The 22,838-nt window shown below is 37.6% G+C and overlaps 1 protein-coding gene across 1 annotated transcript in view; it reads right to left on the bottom strand.

Annotated features, from left to right (window-relative positions):
- The window catches only part of KIAA1328 (KIAA1328 ortholog), a 347,137-nt gene that overhangs the window by 196,857 nt on the left and 127,442 nt on the right, over positions 1–22,838 (bottom strand). The window contains exon 6 of the mRNA XM_056138132.1: positions 8,939–9,066. Coding sequence (XP_055994107.1) covers positions 8,939–9,066 — 128 coding nt within the window. The remainder of the gene's footprint in view (positions 1–8,938; positions 9,067–22,838) is intronic.

Raw genomic sequence — 22,838 nt, 5'->3', positions numbered from 1 at the left:
ATCACGTTTCACTCAAATGAGAGAACGAATCCGGAGTTCTGACATCTGTCGACGATCAAGAATCAGTGATGCTGTCTCATTTGCCAAGGTGTCGAAAATCAGATGGGCTGGTCACGTGTAATGAGATTTAAAGATGACCGTTGGACTAGAGCTGTTACTGATTGGATTCCACGGGATGTCAAAAGACCGCGTGGCCGCCCACCTACCAGATGGTCAGACTTCTTCGTCAAGATCATGAACGATCGGTTTGAGGCCCTTCATGTTCCCGGAGTGAACAGATGCCATTGGGCTACACTAGCACGCGACAGGGACAAATGGAGACGTTACTGGCGCCCGCTCGAGCAAATCGACGACTAACGGGAAGTTAAGTGATTAAGTGATTAAGTGAATGCAATACTGGTTACATTTATTTTCAATAAGGGTAAATGATACAAGTGATCAGTGTTCAAGTTCAGGTGGCCCCCAAAGAGACAAGGTGGTAAGGCAGCACTTGCCTTGCATGTGGTTGACTCCAGTTCAATCCCAGGCACCACATATGACACCTGGTCACCACCAAGATAGATCTCTGAATACAGATCCAGAAGTAAGACCCGAGCACTGCAGAGGTCAAAAGTGGGGAGAATAAAAAAACCCACATTTATTGAAATAAAACTGGTGTTAATAGAGATCATTACCTAAAATCAGGTCTAATAAAATGTGATGGATGTTGGAATCAAGTTTTAAGTTAAATTTTTTGTATGGTATAAAAGGTCTAAATTTACCTATTTTTGAAAATATCCACCAATCCTATTAGTGCTTATTAAAACATTATTCTTTTCCCACTGAATTGCCTTAACATTTTGTTGAAAATCAATTGGCCATAATTGTTAGATTCATTTCTGAATTCACAATTCAGTTTCATTGATCTATACGTCCATCATTATGGCAGGGTAACATTGTCTTGAATATTATATGTATTAGTTTTTTATTTCTGTAGAACAAATGAACTGTTACAGTTTAAAATTACTCAGACTCCTTAGCCCATTATTTCTGTAGGTAAGAAATCCAAGCAGCCTGGCAGGTTCTCTGTTTCGTTTCTCACAAGCCTGAAATCAAGTTGTCAACTGGACTGGGCTCTAATTTGGAACATCTTGAGAAGGGACCTGCTTCCAAGTCATTTAGGTCGTTGACACAATACCACTCCTCATGGTTTTTGTACTGACATTTCCATTTTCTTGCTTTTGGTAAAGATTATTCTTAGTAACTGTGCCCCTTTATTTTCAAAGCCTCCCCGTGTTTCAAATCTCTCTCTTCCGGTTTTGTTTTCTGTTTTGCTCATGTAAAATTACGTCAGGCCCACCTAGATAATCATATGGCTCTCCACATTCAAGGGTGTGTAGGGTTCAATAAGCCACAAATAAAAAAATACTATGTAGTAGGGCCTATGGTGATGTAATCTATGATAAATGTGTACATCTTTCCCCCATCATTATTTCCTGAATAGCAACTATTTACCAGTATTAAAATATTAGTTATAAATAAATTAGAAATATTTGGAAGGATATGAATTGATTATACAAGCATGATTATACATGCCATGTTATATGAAATGTGTATCTATAGATTTTGATCTGGGAGAAAGGACTTAGGAATCAACCCTCCGCAGATACAAACAGGTGACTGCACATCAGTTACATGAGTGAAATCATCCAGTAGGGGATAAAGGTCATGGATGTTCTGTTAAATTTCTACTATTAAACTGTAACTTTAGATTCAATTTTTATATTAGAAAATTTCACTTTTTGGGAAGTCTGTTCTTATTCTTTTGCATTTCCAAATAAATTTCAGGATCAACTTACCAGTTTTTTTGCAAAAAAAAAAATGGTTAAAACATGCTGGAAATATGACAGGGAATGCATCCAATCCCTATAAGATCAATTTTAAAAAGAACTGCCATTTAAACAATATTGCTTCTTGTAATCCATGACATTTGAACGTGTTTCCATTTATTTAGATGACTACTTATATCAGTCATACTTGGCATTTTCAGTGTGCAGATTTTGTACTACTTTTCTTAAATATGTCCATTTTTAATTGTTCTTCAGAAGTATACAGAAATAAAATTGATTTTCCTCTATTGATATTATACTCTGAATCTCTGCTTCTTATAATTTTTATTAATTTGAATTATTTTTGGTTTGAGCCATACCCAGCAGTTGCTCAGCAGCCAGATGTGCTGTCAAGAATATAACTGGGGGGACTGGAGCAATAGCACAGTGGGTAGGGCTTTTGCCTTGCATGCGGCCAACCCAGGTTCAATTCCCAGCATCCCATATGGTCCCCTGAGCACCGCCAGGAGTAATTCCTGAGTGCAGAGCCAGTACTAACCCCTGTGCATCGTCAGGTATCACCCAAAAAGCCAAAAAAAAAAAAAGAATATAACTGGGATCAGCCACATTCACAAGACTTTAACTGCTGTATTATATCTCTGGCCCTGCTACCACTTCTGTGTGTATGTATGTGTAAATTCCTTCGGCTTTTCTTCATACATGGTCATATAATTTGCACATAACTGTTTCAGTCAAGTAATTTACAACTGGTTCCAATGTGTATCTCCATTTTCTCCTCCTTCCTGTGTAAACATATATACGGAAGTGTATATACATATTTATAAACATAGCATTCTATGTTTTATTAGCTCATCAGTAGTTTTATAATTGTTTTATTTACTTTTTTCTATATTATTTAAAAATATTTTTCTAAATTATTTTAAAATGTGAAATACATAATTGCCTTTAACATGTTTATTTTTTGGGGGGGAGTGAGCCTCTCATGGAATGTTCAGGAGTCCCAGGTCAAACTCACAGTAAATCTTGATCAATCAAATGTGAGGTTCAGTGCAAGGACCTGAGATGCAGAGCTGCTCAGTGCTGGGGATGGAACCAGGATTGACCAAAAGCAAGACATACACCTTCATCCCTGTGCTATTTCTCCGTGGCCACACAACTCTAATTACTTGTGTGAATCTGAGTCCAATGCCTTTATCATTTTGTGTGTTTAAAGACACAAGACATGTTATTAATGAACAGATCTGCATTAATATTTACTATAAGGAGGTGTGCTAGCAATAAATTCTCTCCATCTTTATCTAGAAGAGTCTTGATGACACCAACCTTTCTGAGGAATAATTCTGAGTGCAGGGTTGGTTTGTTTTTTTCAGTCTCTATCAATATGTTGTCTTTTTCATTGTTTCTGATGAGATGTTGAAAGTTAATCACATTCTATCAATACACACTTTACACCATGAGGATCTTAGTAGTATATTTGAGCTAGGTATTTTATTACAGCTATCCAAAGAGCACAAAATCATCTCTTTTTTTTGTCAGAAATATTAGCAAAAGGTTATTATCATTTTAAGAAACCTTTTGCTTGCTTCATGAGGAAATTTTTCAAAAATGACTTTTCTTCATTTACAAAAACCTAGGGCTGGAGTGATAGCACAGCGGGTAGGGCATTTGCCTTGCGTGCGGCTCACCCAGGTTCGATTCCTCCATCCCTCTCGGAGAGCCCGGCAAGCCACCGAGAGTATCCCGCCCACATGGCAGAGCCTGGCAAACTCCCCGTGGTGTATTCAATATGCCAAAAACAGTAACAACAAGTCTCACGATGGAGATGTTACTGGTGCCCTCTCGAGAAAATCGATGAACAACCGGAGGACAGTGCTACAGTGCTAGAAATATGGTGACTCTTCTGGATCTGGACTGCCAATAAAATCTGGGTAAAGTTGAAGTTGTTTCTTACAACAATCTCAAAGCTAGTTTTGTTTTAGGTAAGTGCATGCTAAAATTAGAGTAAAAATAGTAGGGAGCATCATTATGATGTAACTGTATGTTAAATTAAAAACTTGACCGAAAGGATACATGCAAATAGAGAATAGCAAGTCATCCCAAGACAGTGTGGCCCTATGCACTTCAAAATTTTTTTATAAAAACCAAAGTATAAACATAATAACTATTGAAATCACCAGGACAAATCAAGCATGTGCTCAGCAATAATTAATCCTTAATGCATTTAAGATTCCTACACAGTTCTCATTACTTATCCCAGATACACAATCACAAGAAAAATGAAAAGGTTTCGTTTCCTCTGTTTTTTGTCTTCCTAAGTGGTGCTCAGGGAATCCAGAATGCACTCCTAGTTATACTTAGCCAAATAAGCTTTCAATTCAACACAAGCGTCCAAGAATGTGGTGGTGTTGGGCTCTGCTGTGCTGTGGACTACCACAGCCACCCAGGTCACCCCCGACCACGTCTAGCAGTGTTCCAGGCTCCAGAGCTACACCCAGAGATATTCAGGAAGTCAAGGATCAAAGCTGGGTGAGGTGCATGCCAGGCCTATGCCCTAACTGCTGTACTATCTCCCAGATCCTGAAAAAGTTTCTGTAAAAGACGCTTTACCAGATCAGAACACAAGAAATTCAATAATACCAACTGCCTGTGGCTAAAACAAGATGGCTTTTCTATGTTTTATAGCAAATGGAGAAATTTCAAGAAGCTACCAGTTTTATTTTTTTATATTTATATGCCAAAAATTGAAGCATTAAGTCAAACAGTAAGGTATGTTTAATACCATCATTTTCATACTACGGTGGGAAATGCTATTCAAAATGTAGCTTGGAGTCTTTTTTGTTCTTTTTCCTTTTTTTTTTAATAAAAAGGATACTGTAACATTTCTAAAAAGAGATAACCTATTAAAAATACTAAATAGAAATAAGTTGAAATGCAGATTCCCACCAAAATCAATCAATTGTAATAAGAAAAGCACCCAAACAGGGTATTAGATTCTCTTATATTCTATAACAAGGTTGAACTGTGGAATGAAGGAACAGATTCTTTTCTTCTGTGGTGCCCGGGAATTGGGGTGGGTGAGGTAGGATTTGCAAGCGCAAAGCATAGATTCTCCCATAGAGCTTCAGCTTCAAGACTGAAAGAATTGTGTATGTTAAGAAACTGGAATAACAGACACCAGTGAAATATCTCAATCTAAACAGAACAAGAGAGGAACCCTTCTAGAATTCACAATGGAGAACTTATAATGCTGAACGAATTACAAAATGAATATAGAATGCATTCATCTTTAAAGGAAAGCAGGAATGAGAAGGGGGTGGAAAACGGGGAAATTTTACCTTGTAAATGGAGCAATTTCCTTTCAAGGAAATGGCAGAAGTTGAAAGAGCTAGTGTTCTGAAGATCAGGGAATTTAAAAATACTATAAGCAAAACCTATAATATGCAGTTTGAGCCATATGGCAACCAACATAAAGAAACTGAACGAGTCTCTCAAAGTCAAATGAATGCCTCATAAAAAATGAACTGCTGCCATCTTTAACAAAATCTGGAGATGAGTTTTTAAAAATACTTATTCTGAAAGCTTGGAAGTTTTATGTTTACCTTACACTGTGGCTACTCAAAGGAAAAGCAAAAGATTTTTCATTATTTCTAGTATAACTGTGCTCCTGTCTCCAAAAACCTGTGTGTCAGAAGAAGAGCCAAATTGGGTTAGTCATAGAAATAAGAACATATAAAGCAAAATTTAAAAATTCTTAGCTACCTAAAGCTTTTCCTGTCTCTTTTTCCCCCAATAAACTTGGGAGCCAGACTGTGTTCATATTTGATTTGCCAACTTGCTAGCTGCATGAGCTGCGTAAGTCACAGATTTTCTTTGTCTAGGGTTCCTTTTCTAAAACAGAGGTAATAGCCTCAACTGGGTTATAGTGATGACTAAATGATTTAATGTGTCCTTAGGGCTTAGAACAGTACCTGGCATACTGCATGCATTATATAACATTAAATAATTGTTATTATTAAGCCTATTTTAGACTGAGTTTATAAAGTATAATACAACTGGCTGTCTTTTTAAAGAAGCTTGGAAAGGGCCAGGAGAAAAACACCCTGATTAGGATGCATATGCCTAACCCAGTTTGATTCCTGGAACCACCTGGTCCCTCTGCACCTTGTGCAATCCTGAAGGTCCTTGAGCAGTTCCAGAAATGACCCTAGGGTTCCCAGCATCACAGGGTGGCCGCAGGCAACTCTGACACCCCAGGGTCTTAAACTGAATTGCAAGCTGGGCTCAGAATTGGTCGGCTCAGGGCTTCCTAAGCATCATTTGGGAGACCTCCCAACTCCCCTAAAATATTTTTTAAAAATTAAAAAATAAAAGGGCTTGAGGAGGTTGATAGATGAATACATAATGATTATAAAAGAATAAGACTGTGGTATGACATAGATGAATACATGAAGAGTTTTCATTGTGAGCACATCAACATGACACTTAAATTTACTAATCCTCCTATCCTCCTTTAGGGTCTCAGTATTCACATTGACAGGAAAGACCACCAAAAAAAAAAAAAAACAAATTTACTCAACCCCCATGAGAAAAGAAAAAGAAGTTCTGAGTTTACTCAGCTAAGAAAAGTCTGTCACAAAGATCAAACCAAGTAACACAAAAACAATGTCCCCTTTGTTTTCAAGAAGAAACTTATTTTTTCTCTTGAGGTTCAAATGGCATAGCTTATAAGTGGCTTTTAATTTTCAATTACATTTTCAGTGGGTCTAAGACATAATCTAAAATTCGTGTTCCTGAAAACACGGCTAAATTTTTTTTTCTCAAGTCAAAATGAAAACTCCGAAGTATCTTATATTTTGAGAGTATATTCTTTTCTTACACTTAACCAGCATTTTTATTCTAGCATTTACGTTTTTTAAAAAAAATTTATGCCTCTGATTATTATGGTTAAGGAATATAATATTAACTATGGTTAGTCTCAAGTGGACCCTCCAAAAATACTAGCTTAAATATAAAACACTAATACCTGAGACAGCTTTATTTTCTCACTGTTTCAGATGCAGGATGACAAAGGTTTCTTAATTAATTAAACATTTTTAGAGTCCACTAGTGACTATATTCTTGGGTCTTAGTCTACATCCTCTAAGATCAGCCATTGAAAGGCCTCTTCCTTCCCATACCCTTGGCTAAATGAGTTGTTCTTCATTTTTGCCCTCTCACACACTGTGTCATACAGGGAAGGAAAGGAAATGCAAAAATCAAAGGTTAGCAGTCTAACCTTTTGGTTACATTTTTCTCTAGCTCACACAAGAAAAAAACAGGCAATAGATAGCTCAAAATCCACCCAGCACTATTCTGAGTGCAGGGAAAATTTATACAATCAAGATTAGATGCCACCTTCCTATGCCTCATTTTATAGCCTAGGTTTTCAGAAAACAAACACACAAAAGAAAATATTTCAAATTAGAATACAAGCAAACCATTGATACTTTGGCCATTTTATATAAATTCCATGACTTCAAAGAAAAAAGAATTTGATCAATTTCAGCTATACATTCTAGCACATTTCTAACTTAAAAAAAACTTTTTTTAAATTTTTCCTCATGTCAAAGCCATAAATTCATAATTGAACGTTTCTTAGCCAAAACTCTTTAACATATCTGAGAATGTTTTTCCGAGGTTAAATAAGAGTGGTGTTTTCTAGAAGTGTTGCAACAAAACTTTTAAGGTTTGATCCGTTAGGAAGATAATAAAAGCAGGAAGATAATACTTAAGTACATTATCCAGAAGTATCATGCTAAGTGAAATGGGTCAGAAAGAAAGGGACAGACATAAAAAGACTGCACTGATCTAGAGAATATAAAGAACAGAATGGGAGATGAACACCCAAGAATAGTTTAGATAAGTACCAGGAGGTCTGCTCCACGGCTTGGAAGCTGGCAGCACGTGCTGGGGAAAACACAGCTCAGATAGAGAAGGGAACACCAAACAAAGGGTGTTTGGAGGACTCGCTCAGGATGCGAGACACGCGCTGAAAGTAGACTATAGACTGAACACGATGGTCACTCAATACCTCTATTGCAAACCACAACACCCGAAAGGAAAGAAAGAGCAAAAGGGAATGCCCTGCCACAGAGGTGGGGCAGGGTGGAGGGGATGAGAGGGGTGGGAGGGCTACTGGGTTCATTGGTGGTGGAGAATGGGCACTGGTGGAGGGATGGGTACTTGATCATTGTATAACTGAAACCCAAACACAAAAATATGTAAGTCTACAACTGTATCTCATGATGTTTCACGAATAAAAAAAGTACATTATCCAGGCCTTAATATTTAATATAAATGACTCAGATCCTACTGCATGGATTTGGTTTCCTTCCTTCCTTCCTTCCTTCCTTCCTTCCTTCCTTCCTTCCTTCCTTCCTTCCTCCCTCCCTCCCTCCCTCCCTCCCTCCCTCCCTCCCTCCCTCCTTTCCTTCTTCCCAGTGTTTTAATATTTAAAGTTTATCTTCAGCCATTTGAAAATTTAAACTCATGGAGCAAAACGAACAAAAAGGTATGTCTTTAGAACTTATGTGTAACAACGAGTTCTGAACACGTAATTATACAATGTCATTTGATGATATGATATGTATATAATTGTTTTATATAATATTCCACATATATTTATATAATCATTACATATATGCAAACATAAAATCATGCAAAATATGACAATTCTCTCCCATTGTACCTTATAAATGGTCAAGTTATACTTACTATTTGGAAATGCAAATACTAGATAGGAAATGCTTAAGAGCATTTTCCATAAAAACAATGAGTAACAAACATCACACTTGATCTTCATTAAGCAACAGAGCTGGAAGTATAATTCCTGCTGTGTTTTTATATAATCGGGAGCTTCCTCACTGACCCACAGTTTGCTCCAAGTAATCATTCCTAACCTCTGGACCTCAGGAGAATGAAAGGAAAAAGGGAAGCTGAAGACACTAACTAAAAATACATGCTTTCTTTGCATATAAGACATTATATACTTTGACAAAATAAAGGCAGAGTACTTGTGACACATTTCTGGTTCATTAAAGAGAAGAAAAGGTTAGAATAACGATGCTTACCTGTTGTTCCTGCACTCTTGCAGTACCAAGTTCCGAGAGAGACATGGTGAGTTTCTCCTGCTGTTCTGATAGATATTTCTGATACAAGCTCAGAAGTTCTTGACATTCTATATATTGTAGCTGGAGAGGTACGATTGCAAATTAAGGGAAAGAAACTAATAAGTTGATTCAAGCTACATCTATTAGTGCTGTTTTTCCAACAAACAAAATAAAGACAAAAAAGGCAACCATATTTGGTCACAATGTAGCTAAGTGTAATCTTCAGATGGATAGAGTATATGGATCCCTCTCCCAATCATTGTTTAATAAAAGAATAGCAACATTATCCCTTTTAAAGAGAAATTTCTCTCAAATATTAGACTGAATAAGCAAAGACAAAGTTTATTACACAGATATATGAAAGAGTTTGCAATCAAATCTCTACCTTACACCACATAAAAACACCAATTCAAAAGAGATCATTGACTTAATCATAACAACTAAAAATGAAACTCTTAATAAAACTCTAACAAATCTTTTTTGTGTACATGTTGTTTTTATTTTGGGCAACCAGCAGAACTCGGGGCTTATTCCTGGCTCTACCCTCAGGGTAGGGCTTGGAGAGAATATAGGATGGAGAGACTGAATCCAGATAAGCTTTGTACAAGGGAAGCATCCTACCAGCTGTCCTATCGATCCTGTTCCTGACACTATCACTATCCTGTCACTGTACTCCGCTGTTCATCGATTTTGCTCGAGCGGGCCCAGTAACGTCTCCATTGTGACAATAGTTACTGTGTCTGGCATATTGAATACGTCACGGGTGGCTTGCCAGGCTTTGCCGTGGGGGCGAGATAGTATCGGTAGCTTGCCGGTCTCTCCGAGAGGGGCAGACGAATCGAACTTGGGTTGGCCGCTTGCAAGGCAAACGCCATACCCGCTGTGCTATAGCTCCAGCCCATCGATCCTGCCCCATAAAAGGAAATCTTTGTGAACCCCAGCGGGACTGGTAATAAAACAGTATATGTCAAAAATCCAGCTATGAATACCTTTGTAACTCATGGTGCTTTAATAAAGCAAAATTTTTGGGAAAAAGTGAATCTTTATTAATTTGTTTTTGTGCCACCCACCTGGCAACAATCATATGCTATTCTTGGCTCTGCACTCAGTAATCTTTTTCTGGTGTTGCTCAGGGGACCATATTGAACACCGGTTGACTGAACCCAGATCAGCTGCATGCAAGGCTAGTGCCCTATCTGCTGTATTATTTCTCTAAAGCCAAATCTTCATGAACTTGGATTAGGCCATGGTTACCTACAAGCCAGCATTCAAAGAATAAGCAAATAAAATGGACCTCAAAATGAAAAACTTTATGTTTCAAGGAACATTAAGTAATTAAAGACAACCTTCAGAAGGAAAAAATTTGCAAATCATACATATATTTGTGAAATTATGCAATCAAACGCCCTTACCCAGGATTCAACAATTGAAAAACTAACATATTTAGTAAAAATGAGCAACAGACTTAAATAGATGTTTCCAAAAGAAATTACAAAGAGAAACATGAAAGAGAGGCAGGGGTTAGGGCCCTTAGATGTATACAGAGTGAACCATTGTTTGATCCCTGGTACCACACATGGTCCCCAGAGCAGCAGCAGGAGTGATCCCTGAGAAGTCATGAGTTACAGTTTTGCATTTACTGGGATGACTATAATACAAACAGCAATGACAAAGATGCAGAGAAATTAGAAACATCTTAACGGATGCAGATATAAAATAATTTACGTTATTAAAAAAACAAAGACAAAGCTCAAAACACACAACTATGTATATGAACAAAAGAATGAAAAACGTATGTCCACACAACAATTTATATGCATATTTGGAGATTACACATAATAATGAAAAAGTGAAAACAATCCAATTCACAATTAGTGCCTCAGGAAAGCACCTGGGAATGAGTGTAATAAACAAAGTAAAAGACCTATACAAAGAAAACTAGAAATCACTACTAAAAGAAACAAGAGGACATGAGGAAATGGAAACATGTTACCTGTTTGTGGACTAGAAGGATTAAATTTACATGGTCAAAATGACAATCTTGCCCAAAGCACTATACAGATTAAGTGCAGTTCCAATAAAAATACTGCTGACACTTTTTTGAAAGACACCGATAAAAAGCTACTGAAATTTACATGGAGCAATACTCCACCCCTCCCCACCCAACAGACAAAGCAACTCTAGGTAATAAGAAGATGGTAGGCATTTCTTTCCCCAAATGTCCTATAAGTTGAAGTAGTCAAAACAGAGGGCTGCTGGAGTAAGAAAAGACTTTCAGACCAATGGAATAAAAGGGACAGTCCAGAGACAAATCCTCGGGGATATGGACAGTTAATCTTCAATAAAGGAGCAAAACATATGAAGTGGAGCAAGAAAGCCTCTTCAACAAATGGGCTGGGAAAACTGGTCAGTCACGCGTAAAAATATGAATCTAGACCTTTTTCTAACACCATGTACAAAAGTCAAATCAAAATAGTTGAAGTCTGATATCAGACCAGAGTCCATAAAATGAGTTTGTGTCCATATAAAAACATATATGCATTTAGAGAGTTAACTCATAACAATGAAAAAAGTGAAACCCACAATCTAATTCACAATTGTGAAATTTGAGGAAATTTGAGAAGTTAGGTAAAGCACTCCAAGACATTGAAGCTAGAGGTATCTTCAGTGATCTATAAGACAAGCAAATGGAAGCAAAGATAAACAAAAGTACATTAAATTAAGAAGCTTCTGCACTGCAAAAGAAACAACTGGAATATAAAGATACCCCACAGACTGGAGAAAATATTTATCCATCACTCAACTGAGAAAAGGTTAATATCCAAGATATAAAAAGCACTGGGAGAATTTTACAAGGAAAAATAAACATCAAAACATGGCAGAAAGAGATGAACAGAATCTTCCTTATAAAAGATATACAGATGGTTGAAAGATTTATGAAAAAAATGCACTGCATTACTTATCAGGGAAATGTAAGTCCAAACAATAATGAGATATCATATCACACCAGTGATATTGGCACATATCACAACAAAAACAACCACTGCTGGTGGGAATGTGGGGGAAAAAAGAGACTGTCATTCACTGCTGGCGGGAATGTCAACTGGCCCAGCTTTCTGGGAAAACAATATGGACTTCTGGGCATCTACACCAAGAGCAGAAAATTCTATTCATAAAAGACATTTGCAATTCTATGTTCATTGCAGCATTATTCCCAATAGCCAAAATCTGAAAAGAACCCAAATTTAAAGAACAGATGACTGGGTAAGAAAATACGGTACATACACACAACGGAATACTACTCAGCTATAAGAAAACATGAGATAAAGCAACTGCTGCTATGAGTATAGACTTGGAGAGCATCACTCTGGGTGAAGTAAGTCAAAAGGAGACACAGAATGATCTTTCTTGTATGTGTGATATGACGAAACAAAGTAGGGGGATAAGGCAACAGAAATGAAAAACTGATCTTTAGTAGGAAGCTCACCAAAAGGAAAGGAAGGGAGGGAAGAGAATGGGGGAGAGAGGCAGCCTGAGGACAGTGCTGAAGGGAAGTACATACTCTGGGGAAGACTGTGGTGTTGGATTCTGTTGGGCATGCAACCCTACTATTAATAGTATTGTAAACCATGATGTCCAAAACAAAAACCCAATTTAAAACAACCAAATGTCCAACAAGTAAACTAATAAATAAAATATGCTATATCTGGGGCCAGAGAGATAGAATAGGTGGCAAAGCATTTGTTGTACACAGTGCTTCAGTAGCAACAACCCTGTTCAAATCCCTGGCAAAACCAACGGTCTCCTGAGTGCCACCAGTGCTCACTCCTGAGCACAAAGCCAAGATTTGACTGTGAGCATCACTGTGTGTGGCTCAAACATCCCCCTTCACCCCAGTCCCCTGCCAAACATCAATTTGACTATTTATCAGAACCTGAATAAAAAATTGTCTTCACAAAATAAAATAAAATGTGGTATATTTACTAATGGATTATCATTTGCTGATAAAAAGTCAAACTACTGCAATATTTTACACTATGATCAGACTTTGAATACATTATGCTAAAGGTAGCAGCAAAAAAGCTACATTATATGATTCAAGAAACTGTTATTTCATATTTTTCAAGTAATCATACCTACCTGTATCAGGAAAGACAGTACAATGGGTAAGGTGCTTGCTTACATGAGGCTGACCCAGGTTCAATTCCTAGCACCTTATATGGTCCCCCCAAAATGCTCAGAGGTGATCCCAGAGCACAGATCCAGAAGTAAGCCCTAAACAGAGCTAATCAGAGCCCCAGTCAAACCCAAAACAACAGCAAACAAAAATACCCACATCTTCCAATAAGCCAGGAGAAAGAAGGTGTTAGCAGTATAACAAAGAACATATAAGAGAAACATTCATCCATCACCACTTTTTGGTCTAGTCTTCAGTATTCTGAAATACCTATTACATTAGAAAAACTCAAAGAAAAATGTCCAGAATAGCAAATGCATACATATGGAACACACATTAAAAGTGGCTGTCAAGATAACAAAAGGGAATGCCCTGCCAAAGAGGTAGGGTGGGATGGGGGGTTGGGGGGTGGGAAGGATACTGGGACTGGTGGTGGTGGAAAATGGTCACTGGTGGAGGGATGGGTATTCGATCATTGTATAATTGAAATCCAAGCACAAAAATTTGTAAGTCTACAACTGTACCTCATGGTGTTTCACTAATGAAAATTTAAGGGAAAAAAATCATAGATAAGAATTTCCTAGAATTGAGGGATAGAGACACCCAGATTCAAGAGGCTGTAAAGGTCTCAGTGAAAATAGACTCAACTAGGAAAACAAGACATATTGTATTCAAAATGACTAAGTCCAAAAACAGAGACAGAAAGCTGAAAGCATCAAGATCACAAAAGGAACCTATATACAAAAGAAAACCCATAAAATTATGTACAGCAGATCTATCAAATAAAACTGTGAGTCAGAAAAAAAAAACATGGCTGTCAAGACCCGGGGCAGGGAAATATGAAGCCAATGTTATGGGTATGGGTTTTGGGGTAAGATAATGAATATGTATTGGGAATTAGATGTTTGTACTTATAGAATCTGGAGTATGCTCAAAAGCATTTAACAGTGTACCTGAAAGGGTGAATTTCATAATATGTAAATGTCTTAATGAAACTCTTATCAAAAAGAGCAAAGTAGAGATGATGATAATGTACCAGTAAAATGAATGAATAATAATTCATTTACATATTAAAGTTAACTATTAAACACAAAAGGACTATAATTGTATCTTGGTTGTTCTGTTCTGCTAAATGTCTGGGAAATTGATGACTCTTTAATAAAAGCACCATCAAAAAATTCTCTTCCCCTCTACTTCCCGACATTTCATACAGTCAACTATGAAGAACTTAGCAACCTAACTTGTGTTACATCCTACAGATCCTCAAAACTTTCAAAGAAGCTGGAAAGGTCACCAAATTATGTAGGTTAGTTATCTATCAGACAAGGAAATCTATCAGAGTTCTGTCCTTTCTTACCATGGTGGCAATTTCTTCTACTGTTTTTTGTTTGTTTGTTTGTTCTTAATTTGGGAGCCATACCCACCAATGCCTAGTGCTTACTCCTAGTTCAGCACTCTGGGATCTTGGAGAGGATCAGGGCACCATATACGGTGCCATAAGTGGAATCATATGACCGACAGCCACAAGCAAGGCAAGCGCCCTACCTACACTACCTTCTCTCCAGCCCCACGGGTTCATTTTCTCAGATCATTTTTAAATATCCCTATTACACTGCATTTGCCATACCACTGGCATAAAAATTACTATCCAGTGAAATTATTCTGTAAAAACACTTTTACAACAGGTCATCATGATTAAGGGTGGGAACAGAATTTCTTAAATGTCAGAAGTGGTGATTGGTTTCAGTATTCCTTAACATTTTCACAACCTAATCATTGCTTCTGGGCAGATTCCTGTTCTAATAACTTTTGCCAATCATGACTGCATAAATAACTGATTACTTCATTATTCTCATTATTAACCTTTAATAAAAAAAAAGGAGTCAGAGATGGCTTATAAAAGAGGAGCTTGTTCAAAATAAAAGGACGGGTGGCTAAGCTCAGAGAGCACATTAATTAGAAGAGCTTGTTGAATACTCAGCATCTTAAAAAGAACAACAGTGACAACAATAGAGTGAACAGGGGTCCTAATAAGCTAATGTGTTTTCAAAGTCAATATGTATCAGATCAGGATGGTTTTACATTTTCATGCTTTTTGTCAGTGAGCTCCAAAAGCTGAACTGATTTGTGGTGGTCCCCAAAGCATCTGCCAGCTGTAAGGTATATTAAAAAATATTTTTAATTTATTTCTAGCTTTTACCATCGGCAGTAATGTTTGTGTAGGTGAACATATTAGCCTGAACACAAAATATAAATTTTGCTCTGGAAAAAGTCAGAACAATTATACAGCCTAAGAGTTAAATGTCAAGATTTGAGGGCAAATTATAGGCAAATCCATTTAAACACATGCTATGTGACAGAATACTAAAATTAGGCAGTCCAATTCTTTATACATTTTTATATCTGTCTTGATTTACCACAATTTGAAATTTTCCTATTTTGCTCAAAAATTTGGAATATACACCCCCACAAAATAATCATTTCCTTTATCTGCCTTATATAGAAAAGACATCAATCCCATATTGGGAGAAAAACTATTTATGTTAAGAAAATGTTGCTCAATTACCCTCTTATTTGGAGAAGAGTATAACGAGAAAGAAACCATATTTAACTCAATCCTGGCCAAAAGACACAAAATTTATTTCCTGCAATAAATATAGGAAATCAAACTTAATACGTATGTCAAACCATTACGTGACTCTTAAGACAATGCAGTCTGCCCAAATATCATTTAAGAACTGAAATAGCAGTCATCACAACCTCATCAAAGAAAGAAAATCTTTAAAACATAAACACAAATTGGTATTAAGCAGATCACATCAAAACCTAAACATCAAATTAATGAACTGAAATGGCTGCTGAAAATGGTAATTTTGCAAAGCTTAAAACCTTGACTCCAAAATGCATTAATAAAACTAATGATGATCAAAGCAGAATGAAGATGGAGATGAAAGAATAAAAATTCCATGAGGAGGTAGAAGGAGAAGATTAGAGACAGGATTCACTGCTAATTGGATACCAAAGTAGAAAGGACTTGTCTTAAGCTGAAAAAACTCTCCTGGCACACCAGATACCACCCCATCACCCCTCTCCACCCTTACCCCAAATAACTGGGGCATGTGGTCTGGCACTTAGTAATCCTCATCTAAAACAGAACCAAAGTGGAGGAGTTTCTGGAAGCCGAGAAAAGGGAGAATCAGTATTTTTTAAAATTCTCTCTCTTTTTGCAGCCATGATTCCTTCAAAATGGCTGCTTCTCTTTGTAGTATCATAATATGGTATGAAAAGAAAAAAAAACAGTATTCAAAGTCAAATTGACGAAGGCTGTAAAAAGAAACATGAGCTAGCTTGACTCGAGGCATCTTTGATAAAATCTGAGAATAAAAACAGCAAATTAAATAAATCAAAATCCCCATTAGCTCATAGTGATACTTCAAGAGGAGAGAAAAGAGTAGGAGGTAAAAAGAGAAGACTTCTTTATGCAAAAAAGTGTTAACCAATGTTTAGAAAGATCAATTGTCTTCCAAAGGGAGGGGGCTTTAGGTCACACCCAGCTGTGCTCAGGGGTTACCCTAGTTCTGTGCTCAGGAATCACACCTGGCAGTGCTTGGGGGACCGTATACGAGTGCCTGGGACCAAACCCAGTCAGCCACCTGCAAGACAAGCATCCTACCTGCTATACAATCACTCTGAGCCCTAGGAATAATCAATTATTTTTTTAATTACCAAAGTAAAAATGAAATGATCTCCAATGTAAACATGACTAATTCAGGAAAGGTTCATTAAAGAATACTGAAACCAGTTGGCGAAAGATTATTACAGTATCTTTAATAACATTTCTATAAAACATCAAGATTACCTCAGCAAAAAAGAAAATGTACCTTTACATTTTGAAATTTGGCACTGATCACCAACAAAATTAATCTATGATTAATGGTGAAAATCCAAAAATTATGTATGTCTAAACATGTGAGGTAGGCAACATTTCCTATAAAATATTCTTGTCAAATATTATTAACTGGATTCAAATTAAATCTGTAGACCTAACTCCCACTTAAAAGGAATTAGAATAAAAGAACAAGTAAAATTATGCCATGATGAAACAATCAGATAGATCTAGAATGTTCAAAAGTATGCAAAGCACTTAGCCTGAAATGTTCAAAACTCGAGTGCTATATACCAAAGGAATGGAATAAAAGCCTATCAGAGATCAAGAAATCAAAGAAATAACCAGATGCAAGATAGGAAATATGACTGACCCTAGAGTTCAGAGTGAATAAAAGTTGGGAATTAAATATATTCCTGAGACAACTGAAAATGTATTCAAAACACTGACAGTATGGAATGACTGAAAAATTTCGTAGCTATCACAAAAGGAAAATATTCTTATTTATAGGAAATGAGTCTGATATACATCGGCAGGGCAGATGACACTTTCCACTTAAAATGGCTCAAAAATAGAGATGGTTTTATAAAATTGAGTAAACTCATATAAATAGATTCACATATAAATTTATCTACTTCCTTATATAAATTTATATAAAAAGGAAATTTATGGTTGTAGATATAACTCGGTGAAGAGTGCTCATTCTGCATGTGTGACGCCCTAAATTTGATGCCTATCCAGCAAGCAAACAAAACCCCCAACATTTTAATGACTAGATATATTTATACATAAATATATATGAATTATATATGTGATTTAGATATGTGCATATATATATGAGGAGCAAAGCTAATAGAGCAAATTATCAACAATTATGCAATCTAGGTAGCAGGCAAATGCTGGCATGCTATAGTACTCTTCAAATTTTGTAAATATTTGAAATCTGTCATAATAAGCAGTTACACATTTAAAAAATTTTTGTTTGTGGCTTTTGTGTTTTTTTCTTTCTACTAATAGTCTTGTCTTCCTAGTCCCACTACAAGCTATTCTATGAAAAACAGAACCCTAAAGCATGAGGTTAAATTCGTAAGCGTTCATATGTCCATAGTCACCAAATCAGGAGACAAACTTTTAGTATTACCTGATAATATACTAATTAGAAATTTTCTTCATGTCAGGAATAAGCACATCAAGGAATTTAAAAAGACCAATTAAATAAAAGGCCTGTCAAGGTTTCTCTGAGCTAAACACCATATAAGCATAAGCAGTACAGCTGCAACAATCGGAGTAAATAAAAAGCACAGATGTAAACAGCAGCCTACACCTCAGCCTCTCTTGAATGAGATCTTTATTCTGGTGCTTAGCAAGGATGTGATTTTGGACAAGTAACTTTTCTGCTATTCTCAGCTTTGGACAATATCTATCACACCAACTATGAAAAAACTGAGATAATAAATGAGAACTTAGCATAGTGCATAGCACAAAGTATACACTCAACAGAACTTTAAAACAGACATTAAAGAGATGAGAGAAGATTCTGTGTGGATGTGGAGTATGGGAAACATGTGCATGCTCTTAGTGGGAACACTCCGGCAGCCACACTCGTGTACTCATGCATGCTAAAGAAACACAGCAGGGAGGCTCCTAAAAAATTAAAAACGGAACCACCACATGATTTGGCAAGCAATTCGACTACTTTTGGAACCCATTCCATGCTGAAGGAAATAAAATTACTCCCTTGTTGAAATATCTACACCCCCATGTTCACTGCTGCATTCTTTATGATTACCAAGACAGGGAAACAAACTATCACCAGAAGAATGGGTTTAAAAGGTCATAGACACACACCAGAATAATATTCAGACTTTAGAAAAGGTAGAGAGAGGCTGGAGAGGTAGTACAGTGGGGAGGAGTTTGCCTTACTTAAGACTAATCTGGATTTGATCTCTGACACCCTACGTGCTATCCTTTGCCAGGAATGATCCCTTAGAGAAGAGCCAGGGGCAAGCCCTGAGCACCATCAGTGTGACCCAAAAACTTAAAAAAAATCCAAGTTTTGAGAAGTAGGTTTGGATTAAAGATAGGCTCAGGAAGTAGGGCAGCGTTCCCAGAGAGGAGTATGGGGTTCAGGTTTGTGTATGGCCTCAATTTAAAGTTGAGGGGGATAAATCAGGGCAAAGTGGAACACTGCATGGTAAAAGACAGACTGGACTCCTAGTGGTAAGTTTAATGGACTATACTAAAATGCTAATTTTCTATGATGTATTCCTGAAACAAGCAATATTGTAATATAATATTCAATGAATATCTACTTTTCTTTATGGGCTACATCTGGAAGTGCTCTGGGCTTACTTTTGGCTCTGCAGTCAAGGAGCACTCCTGGTAGGTTCAGGAGACAATATGGCGTGCCAGGGATCAAACCTAAGTCAGCCCCATGCAAAGCTGCTGTAGTGTTGCTCTATTTCTTAAAAAATCGGGTTTTTTTTGAGAATTAAGTATGATCTTGTTTTATCTTAGTACCTTATTTTAAAATTCTAAACATAACTATTACTGTAAAATAGTAAAAAGTGAAAACAAGATAAAGTTCTGATGTCATAACCAAGAGAATGCTGTCAACGGGATTACACGGGAGCTTTTCTGCAAAAAGGAAAAAGACCTTGGAGAAAACAGGAAATAGTAGTTAACAGTATAAAAATATACACTTAATTCTCACACTTCAGAGAAGGGTTCCCATATGCAACCACATGCAATGAAATTTGATCGCATAATGCTAAGTGAAAAAAACATCTTATAAGGAAGACAAGTACAGCATTATCTCATTTAGTTATGAATGTAAAATATTTGACTGGTGCCAGAGATATTCTATAGGACGCTTCTCTTGCATGCAGCCAACACTGATTCTATTGCAGGCACCACTTACAATCTCAAAGTTCAACCAGAAATGATCCCTGAGTACAGAGCCAGGTGTAATACCCAAAAACCAGTTGGTGTGACCCAAATACCAAAACGCAAAATAAGCTAGAAACAAGTATCAATTGGTAGAAACTGAGTGCACTGATGGTTGCTAGTGGCTTGGAATGTGGGAAATGGGTGATGGCGATCAAAGGATACAGACTTCTAGTTTTGAGATGAGTAACTCAAAAAGCATGGTAAAAGACTCCCAGTTTTAAGATGAGACCTTCATAAAGCACTGTTTTATAGCTAATGGTACCATATACTTGAAATACTTAGAAACTGCCAAGAGCAATTTTTTTATGAAGAAAAAAGTTTTTATTTAAACTTATTTAGAAAGATATGAGGGGAGAGAGAGGGAAAGGTATGTGTTCAAGAGAGAACAGAGACTTCTCCAGAGTGAAAATAGGCAAGCAAATAAACACTGAAACAAGAAAGCAAGATACGTGTTCAAGGGAGAAATTGGGTTTGAAGAGCTAGCCCCAAGCGAGATCTTCAATAATTTCATCACAAATACACATACACTCACTCACACACACACACAAAACACACACACACAATCATGTGAGCTAAAGGATATTTTAGCTAATCTTATTTTAGTAATCATTTTAAATATATATCAGCTTACCAAGTTTTACATCTTAAATTTACACATTTCATGTCACATGTATCTCGACTAAAAATATGACAATACAGATCTTGAAGAGATTTAAATAAATGAAGATAACATGTTCTAGGAAAGACTTTTATTCACAGGCTACGGTAGATATTTTTAAGTGGGGTAGAGTGGTCATATGACCACATGGATGAAGTCAGGAAGAATTTCAGAGAAGATGTAATCCTAGAAATAAATTCTGAAAAACAAGTAAATAGATGTGCTAGTATGTAGAGTGAGGAATGCTCTTGGCTGAGGAAATCATCAGGAGCTAAGTAAAAAAAAAAAAAAAAGAAAGAAAGAAACCAATATAGACAATAAGCAAACTGCTAAAAGTTAGCATGGACAGTTAATTAGTCATAAGTAGGTGTGGCAGGAGGGAGTATGAGTGAACAGATTGAAGAAATGAATCGGACCATATATCAAATGTTTGGATTTTACTGCTATATATTTCACTGATATTTTATGGTCAATACACATCTTATGAATATACCTCTGGTAGGAAGGTAAAGACAGACCACAGTGTTTCAGATTTCAATCAATGAGACCAGTTACAAGAGACAGGACCTGAACTGAAGTAATATTTGTAAGAATTAGGAGGGCTAGCAGTTTAAAAGGGAAATTTATGACAATTAGGCATCCTTTATATTTCTAGCATACAACTTAATCACTTAATCACTTAACTTCCCGTTAGTCGGCGATTTGCTCGAGCGGGCGCCAGTAACGTCTCCATTTGTCCCTGTCGCGTGCTAGTGTAGCCCAATGGCATCTGTTTGCTCCGGGAACATGAAGGGCCTCAAACCGATCGTTCATGATCTTGACAAAGAAGTCTGACCATCTGGTAGGTGGGCGGCCACGCGGTCTTTTGACATCCCGTGGAATCCAGTCAGTAACAGCTCTAGTCCAACGGTCGTCTTTAAATGTCATTACGTGACCAGCCCACCTGATTTTCAACACCTTGGCAAATGAGACAGCGTCCCTGATCCTTGATCGTCGACGGATGTCAGAACTCCAGATTCTTTCTCTCATTTGAGCGAAACGTGATATTCCAAGCATAGCTCTTTCTATTCTTTGGGAGACCTGAATAGCGTTCTCATCTTGTTTGCGTAGGGCCCAGGTCTCTGAGGCATAAGTTAATGCAGGAAGAACAGTGGAATCAAAGAGACGTGCCCGGAGCCGGAGGTTCTTCATCCTCTTAGCTATTTCTTCGACGTTCTTGAAGGCATTCCAAACCACTCTCTTCCTCCTGCGCAGCTCGGGTGCCAGGTCATTTGTCATGTTGACCTCTCGACCTAGGTAGACATAGCTGTTGCATTCGGAGATGATCGTTCCATTGAGAGCAAATGGGGCGTCAGGAACAAGGCTGTTTCTCATAAACATTGTCTTCGTAAGATTCAGCTGTAGTCCTACCTTTCCACACTCACGGTCAAAGTCAGCCAGCATTTGTGCCACTTGGCTGATGTTTGGTGTTATTAAAACAATGTCATAGCAAAGCGGAGGTGGTGTAGTTGCCGACCATCTATCTTCACTCCCATTCCTTCCCATTCCAGTCGTCGCATGATGTTCTCGAGGGTGGCACTGAAGAGTTTCGGTGAAATGGTATCACCCTGCCGCACCCCTCTCTTGACATCAACGATCACTTCTTTGTAGAATGGTGAGATCCTGGTAGTGAATCCGCAAAACAGCTCACGGAGGATCCTGATGTATTGGGCTTGAATGCCCTGATTGGCTAGGGCTTCAATGACCGCTTCCGTCTCAACAGAATCAAAGGCCTTCTTTAAATCAATGAACGTTAAACAGAGCGGCATCTTGAACTCCCGAGAAACCTCAATGAGCTTGGTTATTGTGTGGATATGGTCGAAGGTGCTGAATCCTTTGCGGAACCCTGATTGCTCGCATGGTTGTCTGAAGACCCACAGAACAAGATAAGCGGAACTCTCTGAGACCTTGGACTCCAGGCTCGGCGGACCCAGGGACAGAGCTTCTCTGCTTGCTCCCACCACCACAGGTGACAAAGGGATTCTATTCAGGAGCCCCACCCTACCCTACCCTGTCTGCTTCCATCAACCACCCAGGGATCGAATTGTGCACAGGAGACCCACCCTACCCAGATAAATACCCCACTGGCAGACTTCCACTCTCGACACTACTTCCACTACCCAGCCGTCGCCACACTCCAGGATGCTTTCCG

This window comes from Sorex fumeus, unplaced genomic scaffold, assembly GCF_029834395.1.
Source record: "Sorex fumeus unplaced genomic scaffold, SorFum_2.1 ptg000128l, whole genome shotgun sequence".
NCBI lineage: Eukaryota > Metazoa > Chordata > Mammalia > Eulipotyphla > Soricidae > Sorex > Sorex fumeus.
The sequence above is the reverse complement of the archived record's forward strand: the minus strand, read 5'-3'. Positions and strand labels throughout refer to the sequence as shown.